The sequence below is a fragment of the Eptesicus fuscus genome, chromosome 19, assembly GCF_027574615.1.
Source record: "Eptesicus fuscus isolate TK198812 chromosome 19, DD_ASM_mEF_20220401, whole genome shotgun sequence".
In the NCBI taxonomy this organism is placed as follows: domain Eukaryota; kingdom Metazoa; phylum Chordata; class Mammalia; order Chiroptera; family Vespertilionidae; genus Eptesicus; species Eptesicus fuscus.
Window position 1 is genome coordinate 19,199,899 of NC_072491.1, and position 26,921 is coordinate 19,226,819.

The window sequence follows — 26,921 nt, forward strand, 5'->3', positions numbered from 1 at the left end:
TACCCTACAGGCCAGATATTGCTAATATATTTGAATTGAAGTGATATTTTATAATAAAATGACAAACTATACAATGAGGGCTCTCTAAATCCTTAGACTAATCTTCCAGAGTAAATGTGACTGTGGAATCAGCTGAAATTTAACTTGGGCAAAAAGCTTTTTATAGCCCCAAAGCACATTTTCAGATATGTTTATTAGAGAGTTTTTGCCAATAAACTTCCAACTAAATAGAATTAGATTTAAAATTTTAATTACATATAAATGTACATTTCTGTGATTTGTATTTATTTTTAGTTATGGGAATTCTATGATTTTCTAAATTTGGGGTTCATAAAGGATAAAACTTCCCATAATACAATAAATTTACTGCTTTTCCCTAATACTTGAACAAGTATCGAAGTCTGCTTTAGTCATGATTTTCATGTGTGTGAGATTTTTGTTTTTGTTTATTTAAGACTGTTTAGGAACTATAATTTCTTTAACTAGGAAGAGATTTTTCTCGTGGAAAGAATAACAGTCTGGACATATTTTTTCACTTCTGTTGGTATGTAAATTAAATTCCTGTATTAAACTGGTTATATTGTCCCAAAAGAAGTCATGGATCTAAAAACATATGATAAACATTTCATGGTAGCAAACTGGCTCTTTAGCTTCTAAATTTATGGTTTCTGTTTTTGGTAATTTTCGTAAGAATTACCAGTTTTAGAAGCTTATTAGAAATAAAAAAGTACTAACAGGCATAGATAGGATAAGCGAAGTGCTACCCTTTCTGAATTGAGTATTTCATGTACTGAGATAACATTAATCAAAGTCATGTGAAACATGTTTTTTTATATATTCATTCATGGTTTCTAGCTATTTCCAGTTATTAAGCTTTAGCTAGGGATACCCACTAGTTGACTCAGCTCTTTGTAAATAACATGTTTGGACATTTTTTTTTTTAAATTTATCTTTATTGTTGAAAGTATTATAGATGTCCCCTTTCCTTTCCCCTTTGACCCCCTCCACCCGCACCCACCCCCCTCAGGCCTTCACCACACTATTGCACTATTGTCTGTTTTCATGGGTTATGCATATATGCATATAAATTCTTTGGTTAATCTCTCTCCACCCCTAACCCCTGCCTTCCCTCAGATTCGTCAGTCTGTGAACCTTTTAGAACTGACAAGACTCAACATCTGAATTCCTCAGTTTTGACATGCACTCACCTCTGGCCAGGTCAGTGACTGTTCCTGGATGAAGATTGGTGGTTGGGAAGAAGGTGGTAGCTATAGAAACGCATCTGGATGGAGCTTCCAAACACCACTCTGAATTACAACTATAGTGTAAATCTAACCGACACCAATGTTATTTACTGAAAGGTTGGTCTGAACCAGGTATGGCTAACCCACATTTTGTTTAGTCCTTGGGGATAACATACTGCAATGATTTTCATTCTTTAGCACCTTGTTCAAAGAAAATCTTTCATAAGATGTCTAAGCAAAGGCAACAGTTACCAAAGAGTGGTTCTGGCTGAAGCCAAATTGGGGGTGGGGGTGGGGGTGAGGGAGTGGAGCTCTCGGACCTCGGTTTGTTCAGGGGTCTCCCCCCTCAGGCAGATTGGAGGGCTGCAGAAGATGGTGGGTCTATGAAGAGCTTATTTCAGTAGCGAATAACTTGTTTTTATCATTTACGTAGATTTTTAAAACCTGAGTTGTTCTCTCAGTATGGAAGAGAGCTCTTTTTTGTGTGTAATTCACTTTAATACAACCAAGGCTGTTCAAGGTTACAGCAATAGCTAATGACTCTTATATTCAACTGTTTGTTTTAAAGTTTGCTTTCTATGTTTTATCTTCAGTGCTCCTTAGTCATGGCCATTGGGCATGCTCAGTAACTAGAGTAAGTTTTGAGAGTAGTAAGATGCTTTTACACCAGAACTCTCAATCTTCAGGGCTGGGAAGAGACGCTGTTCTAAGGAGCCCCTCTTACCAAACCTCACAACAGATCTCTACTACCCTTGCAGAGCTGCTGCTGACACTGCTAATCCACAAGCAGGAGCTTTTACAGAGAAACCAGAGTGTGTGGCCTACCCGAGATAATGTCAGCCATGGCTGTTGACGCAAGTACTTTGCCTGTGTATTGATCTGATCACACCAATCTGAGAGCTCAGGGTTCTCAGAGCTGCTGCAGAGAAGGTGTCTTGTTAAACAAATTGCCTGAGTTTGGAAATCATCTCAATGGATCTAGTTTTAAGGATTAACTGAGACTGTAAGTGGCACATATACACTGAGTGGCCAGATTATTATGATCTCTGAACGCATAATAATCTGGCCACTCAGTGTGTATGTGTGTGTGTCTGTATATATATATATATATATATATATATATATACACACATATATATATATATATATATGTGTGTGTGTGTGTGTGTGTGTTTATTAGAGGCCCGGTGCATGAATTCGTGCATGGGTGGGGTCCGGCCAGCCTGGCCAGGGGGAGGGGACATGGGCGGTTGTCTGGCCTGCCTGCTGGTCGAACTCCTGGTCAAGGGGACAATTTGCATATTAGCCTTTTATTATATAGGATATACACTGAGTGGCCAGATTATTATGCGTTCAGAGATCATAATCTGGCCACTCAGTGTATAAGTACTCAACAAATGGTAGTTGTTAGGAGGCCCTGTCCACACTTCTTTATGAGTTCCTCTACACACTTTTCCAAATACTGGCTGTGCACTGATATGGCAGCCCCTTAATTTATATATGGAGAGTAGGAGAAGTTGCAATATTAATTTTTACCTAACTGTGAGTTGACCTGCAAGTTTAATAAGAAAGAGAACATTTATCATGTGTTCAGCACTGTCTGAGAGTCTTTAATTATATCAATGATTCCTTGCAACCCTGTGAGGTAGACATCCCCATTTCACATGTAAGGAAACCAAACCTTAGAAGGCAGCCTTGCACTAGATCAGTGGTCGGCAAACTGTGGCGAGCCACATGTGGCTCTTTGGCCCCTTGAGTGTGGCTCTTCCACAAAATACCACGGCCTGGGTGAGGCTATTTTGAAGAAGTGGCGTTAGAAGAAGTTTAAGTTTAAAAATTTGGCTCTCAAAAGAAATTTCAATCGTTGTACTGTTGATATTTGGCTCTGTTGACTAATGAGTTTGCCGACCACTGCACTAGATGAATGGAAAGGAAAATAGCCAGCTTTGAGAGCAGGTTGTGGTAGTGGTCAATTAGCATTCTCACTTCACTTCAAACTGAGCTGCCAAAGAGTTAGCCTTTAGAATTTCCTCCTTTGTTTTAAAGAACTCTGTGAAGATGATGTTACAAATTACAGTAGATAATATCCATTCGTGTTTTTTTTAAAAAATATATTTTATTGATTTTTTTACAGAGAGGAAGGGAGAGGGACAGAGAGTTAGAAACATCGATGAGAGAGAAACATCGATCAGCTGCCTCTTGCACACCCCCTACTGGGGATGTGCCCGCAACCAAGGTACATGCCCCTGACCGGAATCGAACCTGGGACCCTTGAGTCCGCAGGCCCACGCTCTATCCACTGAGCCAAACCGGTTTCGGCCATTCGTGTTTTCTAAAATATAATGAATATGAAAGAAATTAGCTTGGCTTCTATTTTCATGTAAATAACTATATTTAAATATCAATGCCATGTAATTAGGTATTTCCAGGTTGCTTGGTCAGATATTATAATTAAGGCAAAATGAGATGTGGTTTATATTCACAATTTGGATAGGCCAATTAGCTCACTTGATTGGGTCATAATTCTAATGAGGCCAAGGGCACAGGTTTCATGCATGTGAAGACCAGTACTGTACCCAGGACCTTTATGCCACAAACTGTGCCCTTGACCTTGTCCAGTCACCTTTTTAACATGTATCTTCAGGATCTGGTTCAGAGAGTGATTGGCCCAGAAAAAAATCATCCTCGTGCATAGAAACTTCAAAGGATGTACTCTGAATCCATGGTATGGTGAGAGAAATTGTTACGTTTTCTTATTCTTATGTCAATTTTGGCTCATTATAATATATTAACTTCTTCCTATATTGGTTTCATTTGTTAAAATATTCAAACCTTAATTTGAATCCTCAATTTTTATAGCATTGCAGTTTCCAAACCTGTTGACTATTGCTGAATAAAATAAGTGTATACCTATATTATTGAGAAAAATGACATCATCATTAGATATGTTGGCCCCTGAAATAAATTAAAAAAAAACTTTTATTTTTGATTTTTAGAGAGAGAGAGGAAGGGGAAAGACAGAGAGACAGAGACATTGATTTGTTGTTCCACTTATTTATGCATTCACTGGTTGTATCTTGTATGTTCCCTGACCAGAGATGGAACTAGAAACCTTGGTGTTTCTATACGACGTTCTAACCAACTGAGCGACCTGGCCAGGGCCTGAAATAATTTTTTTTTAAGTTACCTCAGTATTTATGGCAGTGGTAAGTAAAGTAAGATGTACATAAGGGTATAGATATATTTCACTTGCCTCATTTAAGTTTAAAGTGCACAAGTGCTTTTTATTTCTTCTTGAAGCTCTGCGGTACATCTGAACCTCATAATTGCCTGTCTGTCTTAGTCAGAAGGAACCCTTCTGCAATCAGCTTGTACATGGTGATCATTCTAAAAACTTTCCTTATGTCCTGCTTTCGGTGGGAGATGGAAACATTATTAAGACTGCTTTCGTTTTTCATTTTCTTTCTACAACAAACAAGCTAAAAAATAATGTGCTGGTTCAGAAGAATTAAAGGTCAGTTTAAAATGCCAGCACCTATTGTTTGCTGTAGAAGGCGACACTGGCAAACCATTTCAGACACTGTGAGCTGTTTGATTGCAAGGAAGGGAGGGAGGGCCTCTTGTGCCATCAAATTAGAGGAATATTGCAGTTGTTAATAGTTTTCATGTTCCAGTCCATTACAGCTCTAGTCTAGTTAGGCAAACACTTAATTTTTCAGTTATTCAAATAGCTTTGGTCAGAAATGACACATACAGGGAGCCAGAGTGAAAATACCCCTGAAGGTGGGTCTGAGAAGATCAAGGGGAGGAACTCCAGGGCCTCCCGGGAGACGCCTTTCACAGCATTCTCCAGGGCAGCCTGGGTGTGGGTTTTGCCTCACCATTTTACTTCACCATAATCCCAGATGTTACTTCTCCATAATCCCAGATGTTATGTGGCCTCTACTTGGAGTGATAGGTCCTCCTCACAGTCAAGCCAACAGAGCACTGGCCAACGAAGTGCTGAGAGAAAAGGTTAGAAAACATCTCCATTAAGCATTCAATTGTTTAGGACAGTAGAGGGTTGAGTCCTTTGGCATTACCCAGAGTACTATTTATTCCAGCGATTTTCAATCCTTTTCACCTCATGGCACATATAAGCTAATTACTAAAATTCTGCAGCACACAAAAATATATATTTTTTGCTGATCTGACAAAAAAAATAGTTAAAATTTTGATGCATTCACACTGGACAACTTTTGTTGTGTTGGCTGTTGTCATTGTTTTATTTGACAATCTAAGGAAAAAGAGGTCAGTGCCCCTGACTAAATAGCCCGGTATTGCATGTTTTAAAAATTCCTGGGGCACACCGGTTGAAAATTGCTGATCTATTTCAATGAACCGAGGGTTACAACCCAGGACATCTTACATGAAGTGGCAGTTGTTGTTTTTTAAATCCTCACCCAAGAATATGTTTTTAAAAAATCTATTTTCAGTCCTAGCCAGTTTGACTCAATGGATAGATCATCGGCCTGTGGACTGAAGGGTCCCAGGTTCGATTCCGGTCAAGGGCACATGCCCTGGTTGCACACTCGATCGATCCCCAGTAGGGGGCATGCAGGAAGCAGCCAATCAATGATTCTCTCATCATTGATGTTTCTATTCTCTCTCTCCCTCTCCCTTTCTCTCTGAAATCAATAAAAAAAATTTTTTTAAATTTATTTTTAGAGAGGAAGGGAGAGAGAAACATTGATTGTCCCTACAGGAGATGGAACCTGCCACCTAGGTATATGCCCTGACTGGGAATCGAACCTGCAACCTTTTAGTGTATGGGATGATGCTCCAGCCAACTGAGCCACCCGGCCGGGGCTGAACTGGCAGTTTTCAAAGAACTGGTTTTCAAGCTGTTCTCAGAGGTGACACTGGAACCACCATAGAGGATGAGAAGGAAGCATGGGCAGGGCTCCAGGCCATAAAAACTTCACTTTTATGTGTTTTATGTATTGGAGATTTGTTTAATGTTGAATACATATTTTTAAAAGAGGTACAACTTTTACAAAATTTAAACACTACTGAAATATTCCAATCTTTTAACACAGTTAAACCTCTTCTGAATTTGAAATTCTGTAGAATCATGGTTATAACCATTAGTTGTCACGATCATTGTGAGTGTGGGGGAATCAGCAGTCACAGCCTAGCATCTCTTCCAGGGGTTTACACATAATGACTTGACATAAATTTTTTTTATTCTATTTGGACTTTCTAATTGTTTTTCTTTGCAACAACTGGGAGTTTGTTGGCGTTCTTTCAAGCCTTCGTTGCTATACACTGCTATGTTTAATTGCCTAGGTTACTGCTTCCTTGTATACATGCTGCCTGGTAAGACTGGAATTAAGTGAATTTTGTAAAAGTGCTCACAGAGCCAAAATAGAAGTCAGAAACTACCCCAAGACTTTTAAAATGAAAAATCCTCAAAAGAAAAACACATCAGACCCAACCGCTACTTAGGGAGGGCCTGTGATAAATGCAAATCACAGACTTCCTTTTTCTCCTGCCCAAATGTCAGAAACGCTTGGCATCCGAGTACATTGCATTTTCCCCTCCCTTTCTGAACAGCTCAACTTGGAAAGGTCAACATATCCCTTTGGGAAAAAATCTTTTCTTATAAATTGGAATGTTTGCACACATAACTGTCGGGAATGTTTAACATTTGCTTTGATGTGACAGCAATGTGTTCAATGGAGTGGATTTGTTCTTTTTTTTCCATTTTCCTGCCTGTTTGTGCATCACAGGCATCCAAATTATGGGAAGCAACTTAGAGGCACTTCTTTCTATGGGGTCAGATCATCCTGTCCACAAAAGCAGCCAACGCCTTGGGCTTTCCAAAGGCAAGCTATGCTGCATCTTGTATTTACTCCAAGGGACTTGCTTGTGAGAGACCGTTCTGAATCAAAGCAGTAATTTTCCACAGACTACTAGTATACATACTGAAACCCTGGAGAAGGGTGGAGGTGGCAGGGGAGAAAAAGAAAAACCGAGTAACTACTGGGGTGGAGGTGAGGAAGGAAAGCACAGTAGCTGCTCTAGGACCTCTGGTTTTATCTTTGCACAGTTTGTCTCAGTGTGGATAGAATATGCAGTTAACTTTGAATCATTTGCTTTAGACAAGGATGCAGGTCATTAAGAAAAAAAAATTTGCTCTTCATGATCAGCTGCCTCCAATTTGATTATCAACATAAATATTTGTGGTTCATGGAGAATTCTTCTTTACCAGAGCCCATCTTTCCATCCATTTTGATTTGATAAAGAACAGTGCTGAATTTGTGTGGTTATATTCATTTCTGTAGCAACAAGTGGAGACCAAAAACACCCTTATAATTTTTCTTAAAGTAAAAATGGGTGGATTTAGCAATGACTAAAAATAAACACAAGGAGGGACTGTAAGGAAGATAACAGCGTCTAGGTATTGGTTTGGGCTGGACTACAGGAAGGGACCTGAGTCAGCATGGCTCATTATTTTGGGACAGTTCCGGTTATTCACCTCCCAAAATAGCTTCAATTCCATTTTGGCCAAGTCTCTACGGCTGTGTGCTGAGTGCCCATGTGTGTTCTAATGGGAGCAATGCCCTTTCCAAGACAAACCATCTTCCCACATGCACATCCTCGTGCCCTACATCCTATTCCTTCTTATGTTGCCCAGGGCTCCCCTCCTTCAGCTAATCCTCTCTCCTAGGTCATCAATTTCTTTCTCTTCTTTGGCTCAATCACAAAGTGTATAAATGTGCTCTATCTCCTCTCAATATTGAAAACTAAAACAAACCCCTGTATTCATGTGCCCTTGTAACTACCACCTTACTTCCTTATACCCCCTTCAGTAAAACTTAGCCAGAAAAAAAAAAAAATTAGCTGCATGCATCAATTTCTACTTTCTCTCTTCTGGTCACTCTCCAGCCCACTTCAATCTGGCTTCCATGCTCATTTTCTCCAAAGAAATGATTTTGACAGTCACTAAGACATAGTGGTCAAAGCCAATGTAAATGTGTATGTTCTCACGTTACTCAACTTCTTGGTAGGATTTCAACACAATTGACTGGTCCACTCTTGAATCACTCTCCCTTTTGGTTTTCATAATTCTACACTCACTAGTTTACCTCCTGTCTTTGAGCTGCCTTTTATCAGGCTGTTTGGTTGGGTCTTCATCCTCTATCTAAATGTGGAAGTGCCCCGGACTGAGTCTTTGGCCTTTATCTTCTTTACACTCTCCCTGGATGATTTCATCCACCCATGGTTTTAAATAGTAAATAAAAGCTGAAGAACCCCAGTTTTATAGCTCTAGCCCTGACAACTCCCATGATTTTCACATTCATGTATATATGCAATTACTCACTTGACATTTCCACACAGGTGTTTAATAGACACCTCAAATTTATTTTCCCAAACTTGTTTTTCTCGATCTCTTTATACTCTCAGAATGGCTTCACCATTGACACAGGTGCTCAAGTTAAAAACCTGAGAATCATCCATCCTTAATTTCTCTCTTCCTTAAACCCTACCTCACCCCTCCCTACATCTAATTTATCAGCAAATCACAACAGTTCTATCTTCAAAGCTATATCTTCAGTTACTTAACTTAATCTCTATATCCACCTCCAAGTTGTCATAATTACTCACCTGGACTATTTATAATAGATCTCTAAATGGTCTCCCTGCTTCTGCTGCTCCTGCCTGCTTACAATGCAGCCAGAGCGAGGGGGGATAAAGAGGAGAAGAGATAGGAGTCTGGGAAGGGGGGGAGAAGGGGAGAGGAGAAAAAAACCAGATTATATCATTGTTCTGTTTAAAGCCCATCAATATTTCTCATTGCACTGGGAATAAATTCAACCCAACCCGATCATGATTTATAAGGCACCATATGAACTGGCTTCTTGTCCACTTCTCCAAACCTCCCCTTCCCCTTCACTCTGCTCTAGCCACTGGCCTCCTTGAAGCCCCTATAAAATGTTGAGCCCTTTCCTACCTCTTGGCCTTTGCATTTGTTCTTTTTGCAACATCTTATTTGCCATATTTTCACGTGACAGGCTCTTTTTCACCCATCAGTGCTCATGTTTCCTTTCCTTCACCTTGTTTATCTCCTTGGAAGCACTTACCATTATTTAAAATGATCTTGTTGGCGTATTTTATGTCTTTCACAGGCAGAATTTAAGACCTCTCAAGGAAGAAACAGTATCCTTCACTACTGAAGACCAAGCCAGTCAAGTGCCTAGCATGTGAGCACCCAATAAGAATTTGTTGGATAAATTATTTCATTTAACAACTAGTGCTAGAATCCCCACTGTTAAGTCGATGCTGAGAGGAACCAGGCTGAATGAAATGAAAAAGCAAAATTTATAAATTTATTGTTACATCTGTGAACAGAAGGGCTGAGACGAGAATGTAATAAAATTTCTTAAATACTCACGTCTCTTGGCCTGGCTCCTGTCGGCGTGGACCTAACACCTACTATGTGCCATATACTGTCCTAAATTCTTGATATAATTTATGAACAAAATAGAACACAGATTCCTGCCCTCAGAGAGTTAATATTTTAGGGGAGGATGGGCAATAACCAAGGCAAAGTAGATAAAATATATAGTATTAAAGGTAAAAAGTTCTACATGGAGGAAGACTTTCTGAATGAGAAGTTACTTCCCTTTGTGTGGTAAAGTGGAAAGGTGTTTGCTTTGCTGACACTTGAAATCTTGGCTTCAGAGATGAATTATGACATTTTGAGCACGTCTTTGAGGCTCAGCTCTCTCATCTGTAAAATGGAATAATACCCACTTCCCAAGATTGAGGCGAAGAAGAAATGAATACAGATCAAATACTATCTCATCCTTTCCCAGCCACCCACCCTCACCCTATTATTCCAAGGGGAGGAGGGTGTATGGTCCTAGCATATTCTCCCTCTCTGCACCCTTAACATGCCTGGGAAAAATTCGACACAACTTTCCTGAAAATACTCAACACATCCTTACTGAATGTATTGAGTATTTTCAGGAAAGTTGTGTAAAAACAAGCATATGGGTAATTTAAAAACAAACAACCAAAGCTACTTTTACTCGGAAACAATGTTTTTTTTTGTTTGTTTTTTTAAAGACAGGAAAGGAAATCCTCACCTTTAACCCTTTGCACTTGCTTGCTTTTTTCTGGATTCCTTTATTCTAATGCTAACCGTGTTGAGTCACACTCGACATCCGAGTGCAAAAGGTTAATAATTATGTTCCCTCTAATTTCTTAACTTAATCCCATTTTACAGACCACTATTGATAACCATGGAAGGATCTGCTACTCATTTCATCTTTTTTATCTATTAAAATAAAACTGCAGAGATCATAATTTTATAGGGGGGTAAAACATTTATTTAACTGTAAACACTAATCTTTATTTTCATCATGCCGAAGTGTCTGGTTACAAACAATTTCCAATAAAACACTATCTATAATAAGCAAAAAAATAAGTTAATACACTGTAAACTTACAGACAGTTTCATCAATTAACAGATTTAAGAACAAACAAAGCCATTTTTAGACTTTGGAGCTACATTTAGTAGAAAACGGCAAACACTCAAACCTTATCAACCCCAATTAAGACACTAAAGGATTAGCCAAGACTTCTTCAAACCAAGGACGCAAATACATGTTCATTTTTGGTTACAGTCCCCTGCTACGCACAAGACCATCAGGAACGCTGGAACAATCACACATCGGAAAACAGCACGAAGCAAAGCAAGGAGATCACATGCCGGCAGGACAGAAGCTGTCTGGAAAGTGCAAACCTTGCATTTTCTCTTCTTGAACCACCAGGGTAAGAACGGGCACCTCTGACGACACGCAGGGTCACGAGCATGCTTTCTACACCACACGGGCGGGGCTTTTGACTTGAACCAGGTCTCCATGCCTTGGAAGGTACCTCCGGTCCTCCGCAGGGAACAGGCTGCCACTAAATATAGTGCAAATCAAATACCGAGGAGCAACACGACAGAACAGAGACCGCCCTGGGTCGACCTGCTGCCTCTCCACCTGGCACCACACCACCTGGCACACGGGACCACCGCTGCTCTCTAGGTCTGCACGTGGAAGGCGGTGCGGCGGAGCGAGTGCAGGGCCACCACGCAGCAGCCCCGGAGCAAGGCCCCGATGTTGTACACGGGATCCGTGCCCCCTCTCTGAGTACTGCACACCCACAGCACGGTGGGCACCACGGGGGCAGCCACGGCCAGGAGATCCACCAGGAAACTGCGGCTCCAGTACTGCCTCCCCACGGCCCCCGGGGCCCGCGGGAGGACGCCGTCCAACCTTTCCTCTGTGCAACCTGCAAAATCCAGCTCTCTCATGAGGCGGTTTGCAGGGGCTTGCGCCTCCACCGTGGCGTATGGGGTCTCCACGGGAGACAAAAGGATGGCTGAGTTTGGATTCTTTGGAGTTAAATCAACCATCAGCGCGGAGATGGACTCGGGGAAGCTTTCTGTGGAGTCAGCCGCCGACTCGGAAGGCGATGCTGGGCTCCAGGCACAGGGGTCCTGGAGCTGGAGCACGTACTGGATGAGCTCGGAGACCGCGGGGCTGTAGGGCACCACGTCGGTCTGCACGGCCCGCTCCACCACCACACGGCCCTCCTCCGGACCCACCTCCGTGGGGACGATCGCCAGGACCTTTGCCCCAGGGGTGGAATGCAGCAGCTCCAGGTCGTCAGCCTGGGTGTCGGTGGCCGTCGCCAGCTCATCCAACAAATCCGAGCCATCCACCCCGCTGTCTCCCACCAGCAGCTCACTGTCCACCCCTTCCTCTGTGACCTGCTCTTCCACGGACAGCGCATCTGCCGTCTGGCCAATGGGGGTGTCTCGGGGGAAGCTTTTCTCCGGGGACTCGCAGGGGAAGTCCAGGCACAGCTCGTCCCTCAGGGAGCCACTGTGCGCCAGCTCCATGCTCTGCAGGAGGGACTCCAGCTTCCTGTTCTGAATGTTGATGTCCACGAAGTATTTCTGAATGCCTTTGTCTTTGTCGGCCAGGCTGCTCCTCATGGTCTCGATGACCTGTTTGAGCTGTTTGATCTCTTTCCTGGCCTCCTTGAGGGCCAACTGGGCCTCCACCCGGTGGCACTCTTCTTCAATCCAGTCTTCCCTCATCCGGGCCAGCTGGGACTTCAGCTCCACAATTTCTGTTTCCCTGCAGTGAGAAGAGGAGCAGACCCATGAGGCTGAGAAAATGTCATCTCTGAGCCAGCTGACACACAGGCACGAGACCAAGCTCTTCCACTTGAAGCACAGACATTAAGCCAGTTTTGACATTTTTTTCTTTCCCAGGTTAATACCCATAAACAAGCCCACCCCCAACTGTAAAATAGCTAAAATAATTCTAGTAACTTGAATCAGAATAAAAAACACTCCTATTTTTTTTTCCCCCCTCTTTTTGGAGCATCACTACATGTCAGACATTGCATTAAGTATTTTACAAGCATTATACCTTATTTAATACTTAATATTTGAGCCCGGCTGGCATGGCTCAGTGGTTGAGCATCAACCTATGAACCAGGAGGTCACGGTTCAATTCCTGGTCAGGGCACATGCCTGGGTTGTGAGCTCAATTCCCAGTAGGGGGTATGCAGGAGGCAGCCAGTTGATGTTTCTATCTCTCTCTCTCCCTCTCTACAATCAATGAAAATATATTAAAAAAACAAAACCCCACCAATCTTAATATTTAAAATTTTATTATTAGAACATATTAGAGTCTCTCAGTTATCCTGTTATATACCTACTAGAGGCCCGGTGCATGAAATTCATGCACGGGTAGGGTCCCTAGGCCTGGCCAGCAATCAGGGCCTACTGGGGCCTTCCGGCTGCCGCCCAGGGCCTTCCTTTGTTCTGCGCTACCCCCTGGTGGTCAGCACATGTCATAGTGAGGGATTGAACTCCCAGTCTCTTGGTCGAACACCCAAGGGGACACTTTGCACATTAGCCTTTCATATATATATATATATATATATATCTCCTACCTAATAAAACAGTAATAAGCAAATGGACCGCATCTTCGCTATGCCTAAGCCCCGCCCACCAGCCAAGCAATGCCCACCATCCAATCAGAGCGAGTATGCGAATAAACCCGACCAAGCCCCCAGCCGCGGCTTTTGGCCTGGTGCATGAGCGGACCCCCTGCCACCGGAGGTGGGGAGCTGCGTGTCAGCTCCGGCTCCAGGCCAAAAGTCCCCGGCCGTGGCTTTTGGCCTGGTGCACAAGCAGACCCCCTGCCACCGGAGGTGGGGAGCTGGGTGTCAGCTCCGGCTCCAGGCCAAAAGCCGCCGGCTGTGGCTTTTGGCCTGGTGCACGAGTGGACCCCCTGCAATCGATCCCAGGGAGCTGGGCGTTGCTTCAGCCTTGTACACCAGCAGACCCCTTGCGATTGATCACCTAGGCAGGGAGCTGGGGGTCTGCTTTAGGCCTGAGCAGGAGCGGACCCCCTGCGATTGATTGTAGGGAGCTGGGGGTCTGCTCCTGCCCAAGAGGCTTTCGGTCTGGGCAGGCCTGGGCAGGGGCTGAGCCGGTGATCAGAGGGAGCTGGAGGTCCCCTTCCCAGGCCTAAAGCTTTGACCAGAGGCTTTAGGCCTGGGCAGGGCCCAGCCCTCCATTGGTGTGAACTATAGAGGAAACACCTTTTCTGACTGTACATTGGCTAAGCTTCCTGTATGCCACTGGTAATGTTCTTAGTAACTTGGGTAATAAGAATCCAAAAAGGTGATCTAGGGTTTTTCCACCACACTTCTGGAGAAAAAAACGAAGGTCCGCTGCTGGAGGGCTAAGAAATGTCATATCCTGCCCTAGTCGGTTTGACTCAGTGGATAGAGCCTCAGCCTGCAGACAGCAGGGTCTGGGTTTGATTCTGATCAAAGGCATGTACCTAGGTTGCAGGCTCCTCCCTGGCCGGGGCCCAGATCAGGACTCATGCAGGAGGCAACCAATCAAAGTATTTCTCTGTCTTTCCCTCTCTTCCACATTCTCTAAAAGTCAATGGAAACATATCCTCAGGTGAGGATAAAAAAAAAAAAAAAAAGAAAGAAATGTCATATCCTATGAAAGACACATCTTGAAAATGCCTAAAGAAAGTTGTCATTTTTTCATGGTGAAGGGACTGGAGTCTGTGTTGATGAAAACACCTTGGTGGCTGTGGTGACTGACAGTGGCTGCAGCAGTGGGGTGATGGGGCTGGTGCCTTCCCCTGACCAGCCCGGTTGCCTCCCACAAAGGGAGGCCAGACTGCAGCTTAGGTACGCTCCCTGTGGGGCGCGGGCCTAAGCCGTCAGTAGGACATCCCCTGAGAGTTTCCAGTATGTGAGAGGGGGCAGGTTGGGCTGAGGGACCCCCAACCCCCGTGCACGAATTTCGTGCACCGGGCCCCTAGTGTGTGTATGTATGTATGTATGTATATGTATGTATGTGTGTGTGTGTGTGTATATATATATATATATATATATATATATATATATATACTGTTATTGATTTCAAAGAGGAAGGGAGAGGGAGACAGAGATAGAAACATCAATGATGAGAGAATCATTGATTGGCTGCCTCCTGCATGCCCCACAATGGGGATGGAGCCCACAACCCAGGCATGTGCTCTGATCAAGAATCGAACCGAGACCTCCCGATTCATCGGTCAATGCTCAACCATTGAGCCATGCCAGCCAAGCCCATTTCACTTCCAATCACCTATCTATGAAGGCAGAATTGCTCTCATCATATTCCAATGATAATTTTTTTTAAAAAAAGTAAATCATAAAATGATACATGTTGCAAGGACTTTGTAAAAAATTGATTATTCTATCTTCTCTCAGGTAAGATGACATCAGATCCATCCTACACTGAAGAGAATCTAGCCTATGTTTTTAGATCCTTCACAGGACTCTACTTCAAGATCTTTGTCGAAAATTTCTTCCTTACATATAATGCCTTCCTATGTCCACACATTCTCAGGGATATGAAGACTTGGCAGTGAGGATCTTGACATATCTGAAGAGATGGTGTCAGTTTTGTGCTTTAAGTTTAGGCTTAAATCATCTCCCTCCCATGACTGCTCAAACCCTCACATGGTTTCCTCAAATCATACCCCCAAAGACTTCCAGAAAGTAGGGTCTGACTCTGGGCAACCTTACCCTGGGTTCACAGCTACCCTGGTTGGAGCTCTGCCCCTCCATCCTAAAATGTTCCAGGGGAAAACCATCAAGCAGAGAATCTCGTCTGCTCGAATGGTCACAGGTCTCTCCTCTCCGAGATAAGATCTCTTAAGCATGGGCTGCTTTGTTTTGCTTTTTACCTTAACACTTGGCCAAGAATAATGAACCTCTTCCTTCAGCACAGAAATAGCTGGCAGGAATCACGGTGCACACAGCCATCCACTCTCTCACTGAAATAAACAGAGCTTACTAGGGGCTCCCGGTGTGTGACCCATTGGGCTGGAAGTATGGATTGTTCCTCTGAGTGTTCCTGCCATTTAAAAATAGTCAGGCACACACCCAACTCCTCCTGTCAAAGCTGCTCACACCCAGAGCAGGGAGGCGGTCCCCTCTAACGAAGGAGGGTCCCCTGAACTCCTGAAACAGCCACATCTTCTGAGAGACTGAGTTATGAAATATGACAGAAATGAAATCACATTTCTTCTTTTCCAGTTTTCTACAGTGTGGTTTCATATTTCGTTTTACAGAAGAAAAACAACAACAACTGCCCTAAACCACCCTGTGCGGGGAACTGGGACTCACCTCTCGTGGAGTCGGCGCTCAGATTCCTTCAGCTTGGTCTTCAGGTGTCTCACCGTCACCTCTTTCTGCTGCAGGGGAGTCAAATACTGCTCTGGATTTGGGGGCTTGACCCCATGATTCTCACCGCAGGACATGTACCTTCCAGACCGCCTGAAACAGCCCAAGTAACGGAATGTTACCTTTAGTATAAAAAGGCCAATGAAGGCACAGAGAAGAGCTTGAGAAGAAGTGGCGGCTGTGTGTTGAGATCTTAAACCTCAGTAACATGTGACCTCTCCATGAAAGGGGATGGTAATATACCTGCCAGTCTTAGGATGTTCATTACATGGAATATCTGGGTGGTGTGTGGGGAGGGTGACGGGAGAGGGAGTGTTTTCTCTGGCTTCTGAACGATCTCAGACAAAATAATACACAATGGTCCAGGCGCCTGCCTGCCAGCTCAGAGTAGCAGGCTGTTATGTTAAAGGACAATGAGAGAGGGCAGGCGGGAGGGAAGGAAGGGAGCGAGATGACCTAACTTTCCACACAATGTGCCCCTAAGATCCTGATTGTTATGAGTTGAATTCAAATTGTTCCGAAACCGGTCCCTGGAGTGAGTGTGCTGATTCGGTGGGCAGTTTCCTCCTCCTGACGGGAACGAGGCTGAGTGTGTTTGGTAAGAGAGGTGCCTGATGTTCTACAAACCACGCGGAGCTGGAATCCAGCCCCTGTCAGGCTGTACGAGAGCTGACTGATGAGAACAGACGCCCGGAGGAAGGGGCTGAAGGAGGACGGCTGGCAGCTTCTTCCCTGACTGTGGACCCGACCCAAGCCACTGCCCTCGCCCTGTTCCCTGAGCCTGCCCTCCAGCCAAGAGGGCCTGAGTCCAGCTCCCAGCCCCCTGTCCCTCCTGTCCTGGCCCTTTTGGACGTGCAGTTCCTTCTTTCTGCCTCCCCACCCCCATCCCTCAAGGACGAACTCATTCCTTGTTTGACCTTCAGATCTCATTTCAATTTCACTTTCTCAGCGAGGCCTGCTCTGGTCCCCGCAGAGTTGGAGCCCTGGCCACCTTAGACTTGCAGAATAATCTCAGTGAGTTGTTGTCATGAGATGAGTCAGGTCTTTCTTCTCCTCTGGGTGGTACGCACAGGGCCCAGCTCTGTTGCTCGCTGCTCTAGTCCCAGCACGTCACACAGTACCTGGCACAACATGGTACTCAACACATAACTGGTATCTAAAGAGACACATGAGCGATTCCATTTTCCTCCCTACCCACTCCCTACTTGGATTGCCGAAACTTAGGAGAGATTGTGGCTTGTGTTCTTTCGGCAGCAGCCCTTAAACAATGAGCTGAGTGTGGGAAAGAGAAGTGTCTTGTTGCAGAATAAGACAGCGGATCAAGAGTTGCATAACTATTTTTTTAAAGAAAACTTACCATGTAGGACGAACAAGGAACCATGAATTGAAAGATGATCAGTACTCACCTCATGATTGGGCTACAGTCACTTCCTTTGTAGGAGCCAGAGTTGCTACTACTTGGGGAAGAAGGCGCATAGCTGGGATGGATGTTGACAGGACTCAGCTGATTCCTGCACAGCATGGACAGAAGGTCCTTTTCCCGTGGGGACTGGGGGCTGTTGCCAGACTTGTGCGATGAAGCTCCATTACTCCGCCCGTGGGGACCTCGGCTGAGGGAAGAGCATGGAAAAAAAAAAAGTTAAAACCCTCGAGGCTACTGGTGGCTACCGCTAATGCTTTACTCCTTAGAGCTAGTTACCACTAAGGAAATCCAACGTAGAGAGTTAGAAAGAGGCAATGCAATTATTGGAGCAAACTGCCCTTGCGAGCAGCCTTCTTCCCACCTGCCCGATATTTTCTCTCCTTGTGCCACTGGCACCGGCAACCTCTCCCTCTGCTGTTCTTTCAAATGGTTTCTGACCACAAAGCTTGTTTTGGATTAAACCCAGCTGCCTGCTAGGAACACAAACCATGTAAATATTGATTTGGTTTAGGTTCCTTTTGGAGGCGGTTTTGCAGATGTGGTGTTTGTTCCAGGACACCTGTTTCAGCTTCAGGTGGGTTAAGACAATTGGGTTGGTTCATTTGGAGAATGGGGAAGAAGGGGACTGCCCATAAAGGAGGAGAAAATAGAACAATAAAATAGCCCACATAAGCCCGACTGGCGTGGCTCAGCAGTTGAGCATCGACCTATGAACCAGAGGTCACGGTTCGATTCCAAGTCAGGGCACATGCCTGGGTGGCGGGCTCGATCCCTGTGCAGAGGGCAGCCGATCCATGATTCTCTTTCATCATTGATGTTTCTATCTCTCTCTCCCTCTCCCTTCCTCTCTGAAATCAATAAAAATATTTTTTAAAAAATATCCCACATAAATGTATCAAGTCTATAATTTTAATCACCTATTTTCCCCCCTTTTCTTTCCATCCCCAATAACTTAGCACAACCTTTATCACTGAACTGCTGAAATGTTGTCACAGCCCCCGCTTCGCTCCCTGGCCCTTGTCTTGATCCTGCAGCTGGAGTGGCCTTTCTAAAATGGAATTTGAATATCACTGCCCTCCCCAAAGCCATTCACTGGCTCCCCCTGCCTCCAGAATAAAGGCCAAACTCCTTAGCATGTTCGCAAGGTCCAATCCCACCCCCCAGTCCCACCTATCCTCTGCCACGCCCCGCTCCTCCCTCTATCCCAGCATTCCAAACAACTGAGAGTTTCCTGACAATCCACGCTCTCCATCATCTTTATATTTTTAAGCTTCTAATTTCCTCTGCCTAGTATATTCTCCTTCTGCTCCCTACCCTAAGCCTCTGGGTACCTCCCACTTCGAAACTGATGGGAACCTACTCCAAGCAGCCTTTTCTGGATTCTTCCTTCCCAAGGCCGGTGTAGGTGCCATTCCTTGTTGCTCCCTAATACTCTGTGCAAACTTCCAATGTGTGAAACGTACCACAATGCATCACAATTTCAACCCTCCTTTCCCGAGAGACGAGGGCATGCTGTGGGCAGAAACACAGCCTGGCCTTTCCTATCCCCGCTGATGCCTGGCACACAGTAGGTGCTTCCTGGATGACTGATAATTTAATACACTGGGTTTACATCCTGGCACTGCCACATCACAGGAACTTAACCTATGGGAATATATGATAACTTCTCCTGTCTTCCTCACAGAGTTGATAGGAAAAAAATCAAAGAATGCAGGTGAGGGCATTTGATAAGCTGTTCAGGGCAATTCAACTATAGGGTGTCATCCGAGAAGAAACTTGTTTCCACTTCCCTGTTAATCTGGTCCCCGGGAAGCATTCTGAAAAGAATGTTGGAATAGGAGGACACAGAGCATCCTGCTTTTCGACGATCCCCCGGCTTGCCATTTTAATTACCGCCGTGTCCAACCGACACATCTCAATGAGAAACGTGTGTGGACGGGAATGTGAGCGTGCACGTGGGTACACTTGGCTCCAAAACCACAATTATTTAAAATCAAATACAATGTCAACTAGCTGTCAACCCATAAATCACACACAAAGGAAACATCACCACGTTGGAAAGTTAAAAGGTTCTTTCCTTTTGAAATCATGCAAATGGACTCTGTCTCCTCTTCATGAAAAGGGGACGCTTTATAGAGAACAGATGGGCTGATGGCTTTGTGACAAACCAACTTGAGCAGCCCGGGGGCGGGAGGACTTCAGGGGTAGCTGCAGAGAACATGCACCCTGGCTTGGGTTTGCTTCTTCACACGTCACTTCCAAGTCTGGCACCAACTGGCCTGACTGCTTCTTACCGTGGCTGTGAGAAATGTGGAGGGTTAGCCATTACAAGTTAGGGCAGGCAGTAAAGAACTCTCCCTGAATCCTATTGAGTCAACCTTCACCACGGACCTCCTGTGACTCCAGCCCTGTTCCTGGTGCTTTATGAACACTGTTTCATGTAACTGACCATCATGCTGGATATAAAGCTGCTACAGAGGTTATCTCCCTCTCCGTGAAGTACTCAGTAAGTCACTGAGGCTCAGAGAGAAACAAACAAACAAACAAACAAACAAAAACTGGCTCAAGAACACAGAGCTGAATGGGGAATGAAATCCAGGTCTTTTCACGCTACAGAAATGCCTCCTACTTTGCCCAAGTGGCATATACTGCTCTGAGCTTGTAAACAGGTACATTAGGTACTGGCTATGTATGTGGTTGTTACCTGAAGAATTTGCCACTGACTTCTTCAGTGCAGTATGTGACTAAGACACAAATGCAATTAGATGAGGATTTTGTAAGAACTCATCTGCTATACAGACTAAAGCAAACACTCTTAAGCTATTAAACATGACTGAAGTACAATCAAGTCTTTAAACATATTCACATGTATTTCAGGAGATGAATGGCTAGACTGTAACAGCTAACTTTTTAAAGAGAAAGTACATACTTAAAAATATCTGTCTGTTCCTTACATTTAGTTTAATCCAAAGTCATCATGGGTGATGATAAAACATTTCGAAGGAGAAGCAGGGATTCCATATTGGTCGTGGCTGTGAATAGGCAAACCCGATGCTACCCTCCTCAGCCCACCTAACGCCCCTGGTTTGGTGAACAAGAATGAAGTCCGCAGGGGAGAGATAGAACTCTGCTGACCCCACCCCATGCCTGCAAACATGAGGAGGATGAATGGAAAGTGAGAGACAGGGAGACATGAAGATGGAAACCTCGAAAGGGGCCCGGGTGAATTTCTTATTTTTTAAAAAATATATTTTATTGATTTTAGAGAGGTAGGGAGAGGGAGAGAGAGATAGAAACATCAATGATGAGAGAGAATCATTGATTGGCTGCCCCCTGCACGCCCCACACTGGGGATCGAGCCCGCAACCCAGGCATGTGCCCTTGGCTGGAATCTAACCTGGGACCCTTCAGTCCAGAGGCCGACACTCTAGCCATTGAGCCAAACCAGCTAGGGCATCCGGGTGAATTTCTATTCCCCCAGCTGCTGTCCCTTACTTCAGGTAACATTCTTATCAACACCATCATCACCATCACCGTTACCATGATCACTGTTTTGGGCTGAATTGTGTGTCCCCCAAATCCATAGGTTGAGGCCCTAACCACCAGTACCTAAGAATGTGACCCTGTTTGAAAAACAGGGCTTTTAAAAAGAAATGAAGTTGAAATGAGGCGGTTAGGGTGGGCTCTAGTCCAATCTGACGAGTGTCCTTATACGAAGAGGAACATTTAACACAGACAGATACAGAGAAAGGACTGTGAAGAAATGGGACAGGACGGCCATCCACAAGCTAAGGAGAGAGGCCTCAGAAGAAGCCAAAACCCCTGACACCTCGATCTCATACTGATCGTCTCCAAAATTCTGAGAAAGTAAATTTCTATTGATTAAGCCACTTAGTCTTAGTCTGTGGTATTCTGTCATGGCAGCCCTAGCAAATTGGTATGATCATCATCACCATAATCAGCACCACCACCATCAGCAACAGCAGCATGAGGGAGAGGCCATTATTACCCCGTTTTCCAGGAGAGGAAACTGAGGCTCAGGGCTCGGGTCATGCACCTAATAAACAATGGAGGCTGAACTCAGGTGCGGGACTGTCTGACTCCAAATCCCAAGCCCTTCTCTTTTTCTCACTTCCGTCTGCCTCTGATCAGACAGGGTTTTAGTTTAAGGAAGAGAATGCCTCAGATCCATCAGCAGAGCTGGCCTTCTACAAGAAGAGATCTTTTGTAAATCTCTAATGTGTTCTTTTTAAAATCACCCGTCAAAACGATTCTCACCAACTCCACCTGCCCCTCACTCCTCCCACCCCCACCTTTGCCAGATGTTCCTGCCATGCTTCCTCCCAGGAGCTAATTCTCCACAGAGAAAGTTCCTTCCTAATAGGAGGAATGAGCCAATTAAACAGATCACAAGCTATTACAGAATTTGGCATGGATACTGGCCCATCTAGAGGAGTTGCCCTCAATGTGTGGATCACAAAGACAACGTGAAATGCTGAGCTATTCCATCATAGAAATCTACCCATGGTGCTCTGTGCCTGGGTCAGATTAAAAAAAAAAAAAAAAAAGTGAGGGCCCTGACTGGTGTGGCTCAGTTAGTTGGAGTGTTGTCCTGTATACTGAAAGGTTACAGGTTTGATTCTCAATCAGGGCACATACCTGGGTTGCAGGTTCAATTCCCCAGTCACTGTTTCTTTCTTTCTCTCTCTCCTCTCTCTCTCTCCCTCTCTCCCTCTCTCTCTCTCTCTCTCTCTCTCGCTCTCTCTCTCCCCGCCCCCCCTTCTCTCTCTCCTCCTTCCCTCCCTCCTTCCTTCCCTCCCTTTCTTTTTCTCTAAAATCAATAAGCATGTCCTAGGGTCAGGATTTATAAAAAAAGTGAGGGTAATGGATAGAACATTTCCAACTTCAATTTCCCATCTATTAAACATACATCTGATTTGCACACAGTTACATTTAGCTATTTTATGTTTAACCTATCAATTTTTAACCACTTAGAGATATCATGGATTCCAGACTAGCATATTTTCTCTAAGTCACTCAGTATTACTGGCATTACCTTGGAATTTAACCACAAACACAAATTCCGTTGAAAGGCTTAACAAATTTGGCTTCCTCTTCAGGACATTTGTTTTTCCTTTTGCCTCTCTGCTCTTCGATGCCTGTACCATGGGTAGGGGCTAATTTCTTGAATGGGTTAGATAAATGGGTTATTTCCAGAGCAAGCCACATCTGACTTACACAGAGAACGTTTATATCCACCGTCCTGTGATCTCAGAGAGGCACTTTATTTCCAAAACAGATGGTGTTTGGGAATAGAACGACTGCTTTTTTTCTCGTGGACTTCGCTCTTTTGTCACAGGTTTGTCTGGCTTCAGCTTTGTTTTCAATAAACTCTACACTGTGGGTCTCAGGTCCCTTTGTCAACATCAGCCAAAGCTGCGGCTTCCCCAAGGGGAATGGGGACTATTCGCTCGCTGACTCCTGGAAATGCAAGGTTTTAGAAACGGGACAGCTTTCTGCCAGGAAGGGACCTTAAAACAACATGTAGTCCAACCTCTTTTATTCACATTTGGACACGGTGGCCCAGGAGAGCCAAGCGGCATCCCCAAAGTCTAGAGACAAATCACCCCCAAGTGTCTTTGTGGCTCGTCCGTCGCTTTGTTCAGGTCTCTGCTCAGAGCTCACCTCATCGCAGAGGTCTCCCAGACCCCCCTACACACACCACATACCCCATCACTCTCCTGTAGACTTTCCCTGCAGGCTTTATAGTAATTATATTGCTTATGCATTTATTCTTTCTTTCCCTGCTAGAATGAATGTAATTTTCCTGGCATTTTGTTTACTGCCCTATCTCCAGAACCTGTCTCATAGCAGATGCCCAACAAATACTTGTAGAATAAGTCACTGGTGGTGGCAGAGAATCCCTGTCCCACCCAGTGTGAAGAGGCTCCCATGTCCCCCAGTCTTCTCCCCTCAATCCAAATAGCATCCATGGCGAACCCTGTTGATGCTTACTAGGCTCCAAGCCCTTTCCCTGTTTCCACCCGCCTCCCCTCAGGAATCTAGATTATGAATTCACCCTTCCTTTCTTCCAGCTGAGCTTCCTTTTCTTTATGAGCGCACACTTGACCTGTATCAGCCCATCTAATCCTGACAACAAACCTTATGAGGTGGGCATGACTATAGCCCTATTTTACAGACGAGGTGACTGAGGCTTGGAGAAGCTAAGCAATTGCTCAGGGCCACACAGCCTGTAGGTGAAGCTGCCGTTCAAACCAAGGTAGCCTGACCCCAGAGCCCACACACTTAGCTCTTCTGCCCCTTTCTGCGGTGGCCTCTATTGCCTATGAACGTCATACTTCCTTCCCCCTTCCCCCCAAGTAACTATGGGGATGCCCACACGGTCATTATGCTTCTTGCACAAAAATAAGGAAAAGGAAGCTCAGCTGGAAGAACGAAAGGGTGAATTCATAATCTAGATTCCCGAGGGGAGGCGGGTGGAAACCGGAAGGCTAGCTGGATACCCAGGTGAGTGAGCACACAGGTGAGTGAGGAAGAGTAAGTGGATTGGACCCAGAGCCGAGGGCTGGATGAGAGGTGACAGAGGCCAAGCCACGTGATCCACAGGAGAACAGGGAGGGAAAAACACCCATTTCTAACCACTGACAAACACACAAAACCCCCTCACTGACCCACACGATACGCCTGGACAGTCATCTGGGTGGCTCTATGGAAGCACCACGTCCAGGTAAGCCACCCGTGTACAGGGTCTCACCAACCACGGAGCAGGGGACAGTGCCTACTTGCGTGAGAAAGAGGAGCGCTTGCTTCCCGCCGCAGACATGTGGACCTCAGGGGCGGAAATGCTGCCCGTGCTGCTCGAGGAGCTAAAATCGGCTTCACTACCTGCAAAACAACAGCGGGGAGAAGCATGAGGGGAAGGAAACCCAGGGCGCGCTGGCCAGCTCCCGGCCCCCCGGGGCCCTGGCGCCCTGCCCTTGCACTCTGACTCAGCACGTGCCAAGATTCCAGAGCTCCCGGGCCCGGGCCCGTTTTCCCCGCAGCAGCCAAGAGAAGGCGCACACACCAGGGCATGGTTTCGTCAGCTCGGCTTAGCAGCGCAGGAGGCTGGTTGCATACAGATGCCCGGCGTCCAGCGGGCTCTACCCACAGCGGCCCACGTGGGGGAGAAACGTGCCCCCGCCCTGTGAGTCACAGGCCCTCTCCACAACACCCACGTGCCGGCCCAAACTGCAGGCAACTCCAACAGCCTGCTGGTCAGTCCCATAGTTTTTCCGAGAGAGAGAGAGTTTATCTTTGGGCTTTTGTAGGCAGCTAGCCACACTTGCATTTGGCACTTCGGGGTCTGGAGATAATCAACCAGTTCGAGGCGGCCAGGAAGCAAGCCTGGGCTCCAGATAAGTGTTGGAACCGCGCTATCTGCTTATTGCCTTTCTCTGACTGCGGCTGCAGTTCTGCTATAAAACAGACCCTTAACGAAAAGCAGGCACTGAGTGCTTCCAAACAGAACGACAAAAGGTCACAGTGACGGAACCTCTGAATTAAAGGAAAATTGGAAAATTCAGGTGTGTTTTTTTTTGGGGGGGGGTGGGGGGTGGTGGTGGTGGTGGTGGAAGGATTGTTCATTAGTTTAGGAAGATTGCATTATGTCTTGAGTACAGACTAGAGTTTGGTATGTAATTAGAAGTGTGGTAGAATAATTAATATGAATGCCGTTTCCAACAACAACAAATTTGTGGTTCTGAAATTGTAATGAAAATATCCCATGGCTTGCTTGGGAAAATAAAAGGGAGGGGAAGAGAGAGGCGAGAGAGAATAAGTGGGAAGAAGAAAGAGATGAAATAAAAGATGAAATTCCATTTGCTTTCAGAAAGCAAGCCTAGGTGTATAAGTTATTTGACCTTGTCTCTCAACTCCTACAACACAACTCCTGACTCTCTGGTCTAGAACCCAGAGCCAGCTCACATTAGTGAGTTGAGGAAAAAATGAATAATTTTTTAAAAATATTTCTTTATTGATTTCAGAGAGGAAGGGAGAGGGGAGAGAGAGAGAGAGCGAGAGAGAGAGAGAGAGAGAGAGAGAGAGAGAGAAACATCAATGATGAGAGAGAATCACTGATCGGCTGCCTCCAGCACATCCCCTACTGGGGATCGAGCCCACAACCCAGGCATGTGCCCTTGGCCGGAATCGAACCTTGGACCCTTCAGTCCTGCAGGCCAACGCTCTATCCACTGAGCCAAACCAGCTAGGGCAAAAAATGAATAACTTAAATTCCCTAAGTTTCTAACAGGCAGTGAACAATGATTATAATAAAAATGACTTCGTGAGTACCTAGTAGGTTCCAGGCCCTGAAGGAGATGCTTTCTACTCTTTATATTTTTGACAACTTTGTAAGGCAGGCATTAATCTCACTGTTCTACAATTGAGGAGACCAAGGCTGATTTGTGCAAGGTTTGTGAGCGACAAATCCTGCCCAAATCCTCGTGCTACTTCCATGAACCACGCTGCATCCTTAGCAAGGCAGCGGGGAAAGCGGGGACACGGGAGAGTTCTACCATCCCGCTCACTGGCAAGATGAGCCATATGTGCACGGTGTGGCCAGACTGGCCCACTGCTGAGCAGATCCTGTCACCGACGGGTTGTATTACTAGTAGATTTGCTAGAGGGGAAGGTAAGCAACAGCAAGGAGAGCAATCCCTCCCCTGGCTGCCAGTACCTGTCAGGAAGTTCGGCCTCTTCTGGGAAAGAGATCAAGAATGATCTCTGAGTACAGGAGACAGTAGTGAATTTCACCTCCCAGCAGAATTCTGGGAGGATTAGGCTGGCAATTTATCAAGATGGGACAGGGCTAGTCCTTCTGGATTTCAGAGACTTTATCTAATGATAAATTGAACTCCAGAAGCTCCCCGAACCTAATTAGCTGCCTCTGAGAAATGCACTGGCTAAATTCGTGTTTTAGTCTCAAGGATACCCAGGAACACGCTAGTCTGGACACCCTCATTCAACCAGCTTTGTATGCTAGTAAATTACCAAGTTAGTTATATAAATCATAAAGGTGGAAGATTTTCAAAAATAGATACTGTGTGCCTGGCTGACATGGCTCAGTGGTTAAGCATCGACCTATGAACCAGGAGGTCATGGTTCGATTCCTGGTCAGGGCACATGCCTGGGGTTGCAAGCTCAGTCCTCAGAGTAGGGCGTGCAGGAGGCAGCCCATCAATGATTCTCTCTGATCATTGATGCTTCTATCTCTCTCTCTCCTTCTCCCTTCCTCTCTGAAATCAATAAAAATATATTTTTAAAAATAGATACTGTGGCTGCAGCCGCCAGATTTCAGATATCATTTCCTAATGTAAAGTTATTACTTGGTAACATCCCATTTTGATTTCTTAAAGGATACACAATAGCCATCA

The 26,921-nt window shown here is 45.2% G+C and overlaps 1 protein-coding gene and 1 long non-coding RNA gene across 3 annotated transcripts in view; one reads left to right on the forward strand and one right to left on the reverse strand.

Moving 5' to 3' along the window:
- Positions 1-1,296: 1,296 nt before the first annotated feature.
- LOC129147246 (uncharacterized) lies at positions 1,297-12,589 on the forward strand. Its single transcript, XR_008554616.1, has 4 exons — positions 1,297-1,376; positions 9,416-9,490; positions 10,919-11,066; positions 12,434-12,589. It is a non-coding gene; the product is annotated as an uncharacterized LOC129147246 (long non-coding RNA).
- The window catches only part of SYBU (syntabulin), a 74,969-nt gene continuing 59,106 nt past the window's right edge, over positions 11,059-26,921 (reverse strand). For both annotated transcript variants that reach the window (XM_054708648.1, XM_054708647.1), the window contains exons 4-7: positions 24,291-24,393; positions 17,471-17,674; positions 16,008-16,157; positions 11,059-12,427 (exon numbers count right to left, since the gene is read on the reverse strand). In XM_054708648.1, coding sequence (XP_054564623.1) covers positions 11,323-12,427; positions 16,008-16,157; positions 17,471-17,674; positions 24,291-24,393 — 1,562 coding nt within the window. In that variant the 3' untranslated portion in view covers positions 11,059-11,322. The remainder of the gene's footprint in view (positions 12,428-16,007; positions 16,158-17,470; positions 17,675-24,290; positions 24,394-26,921) is intronic.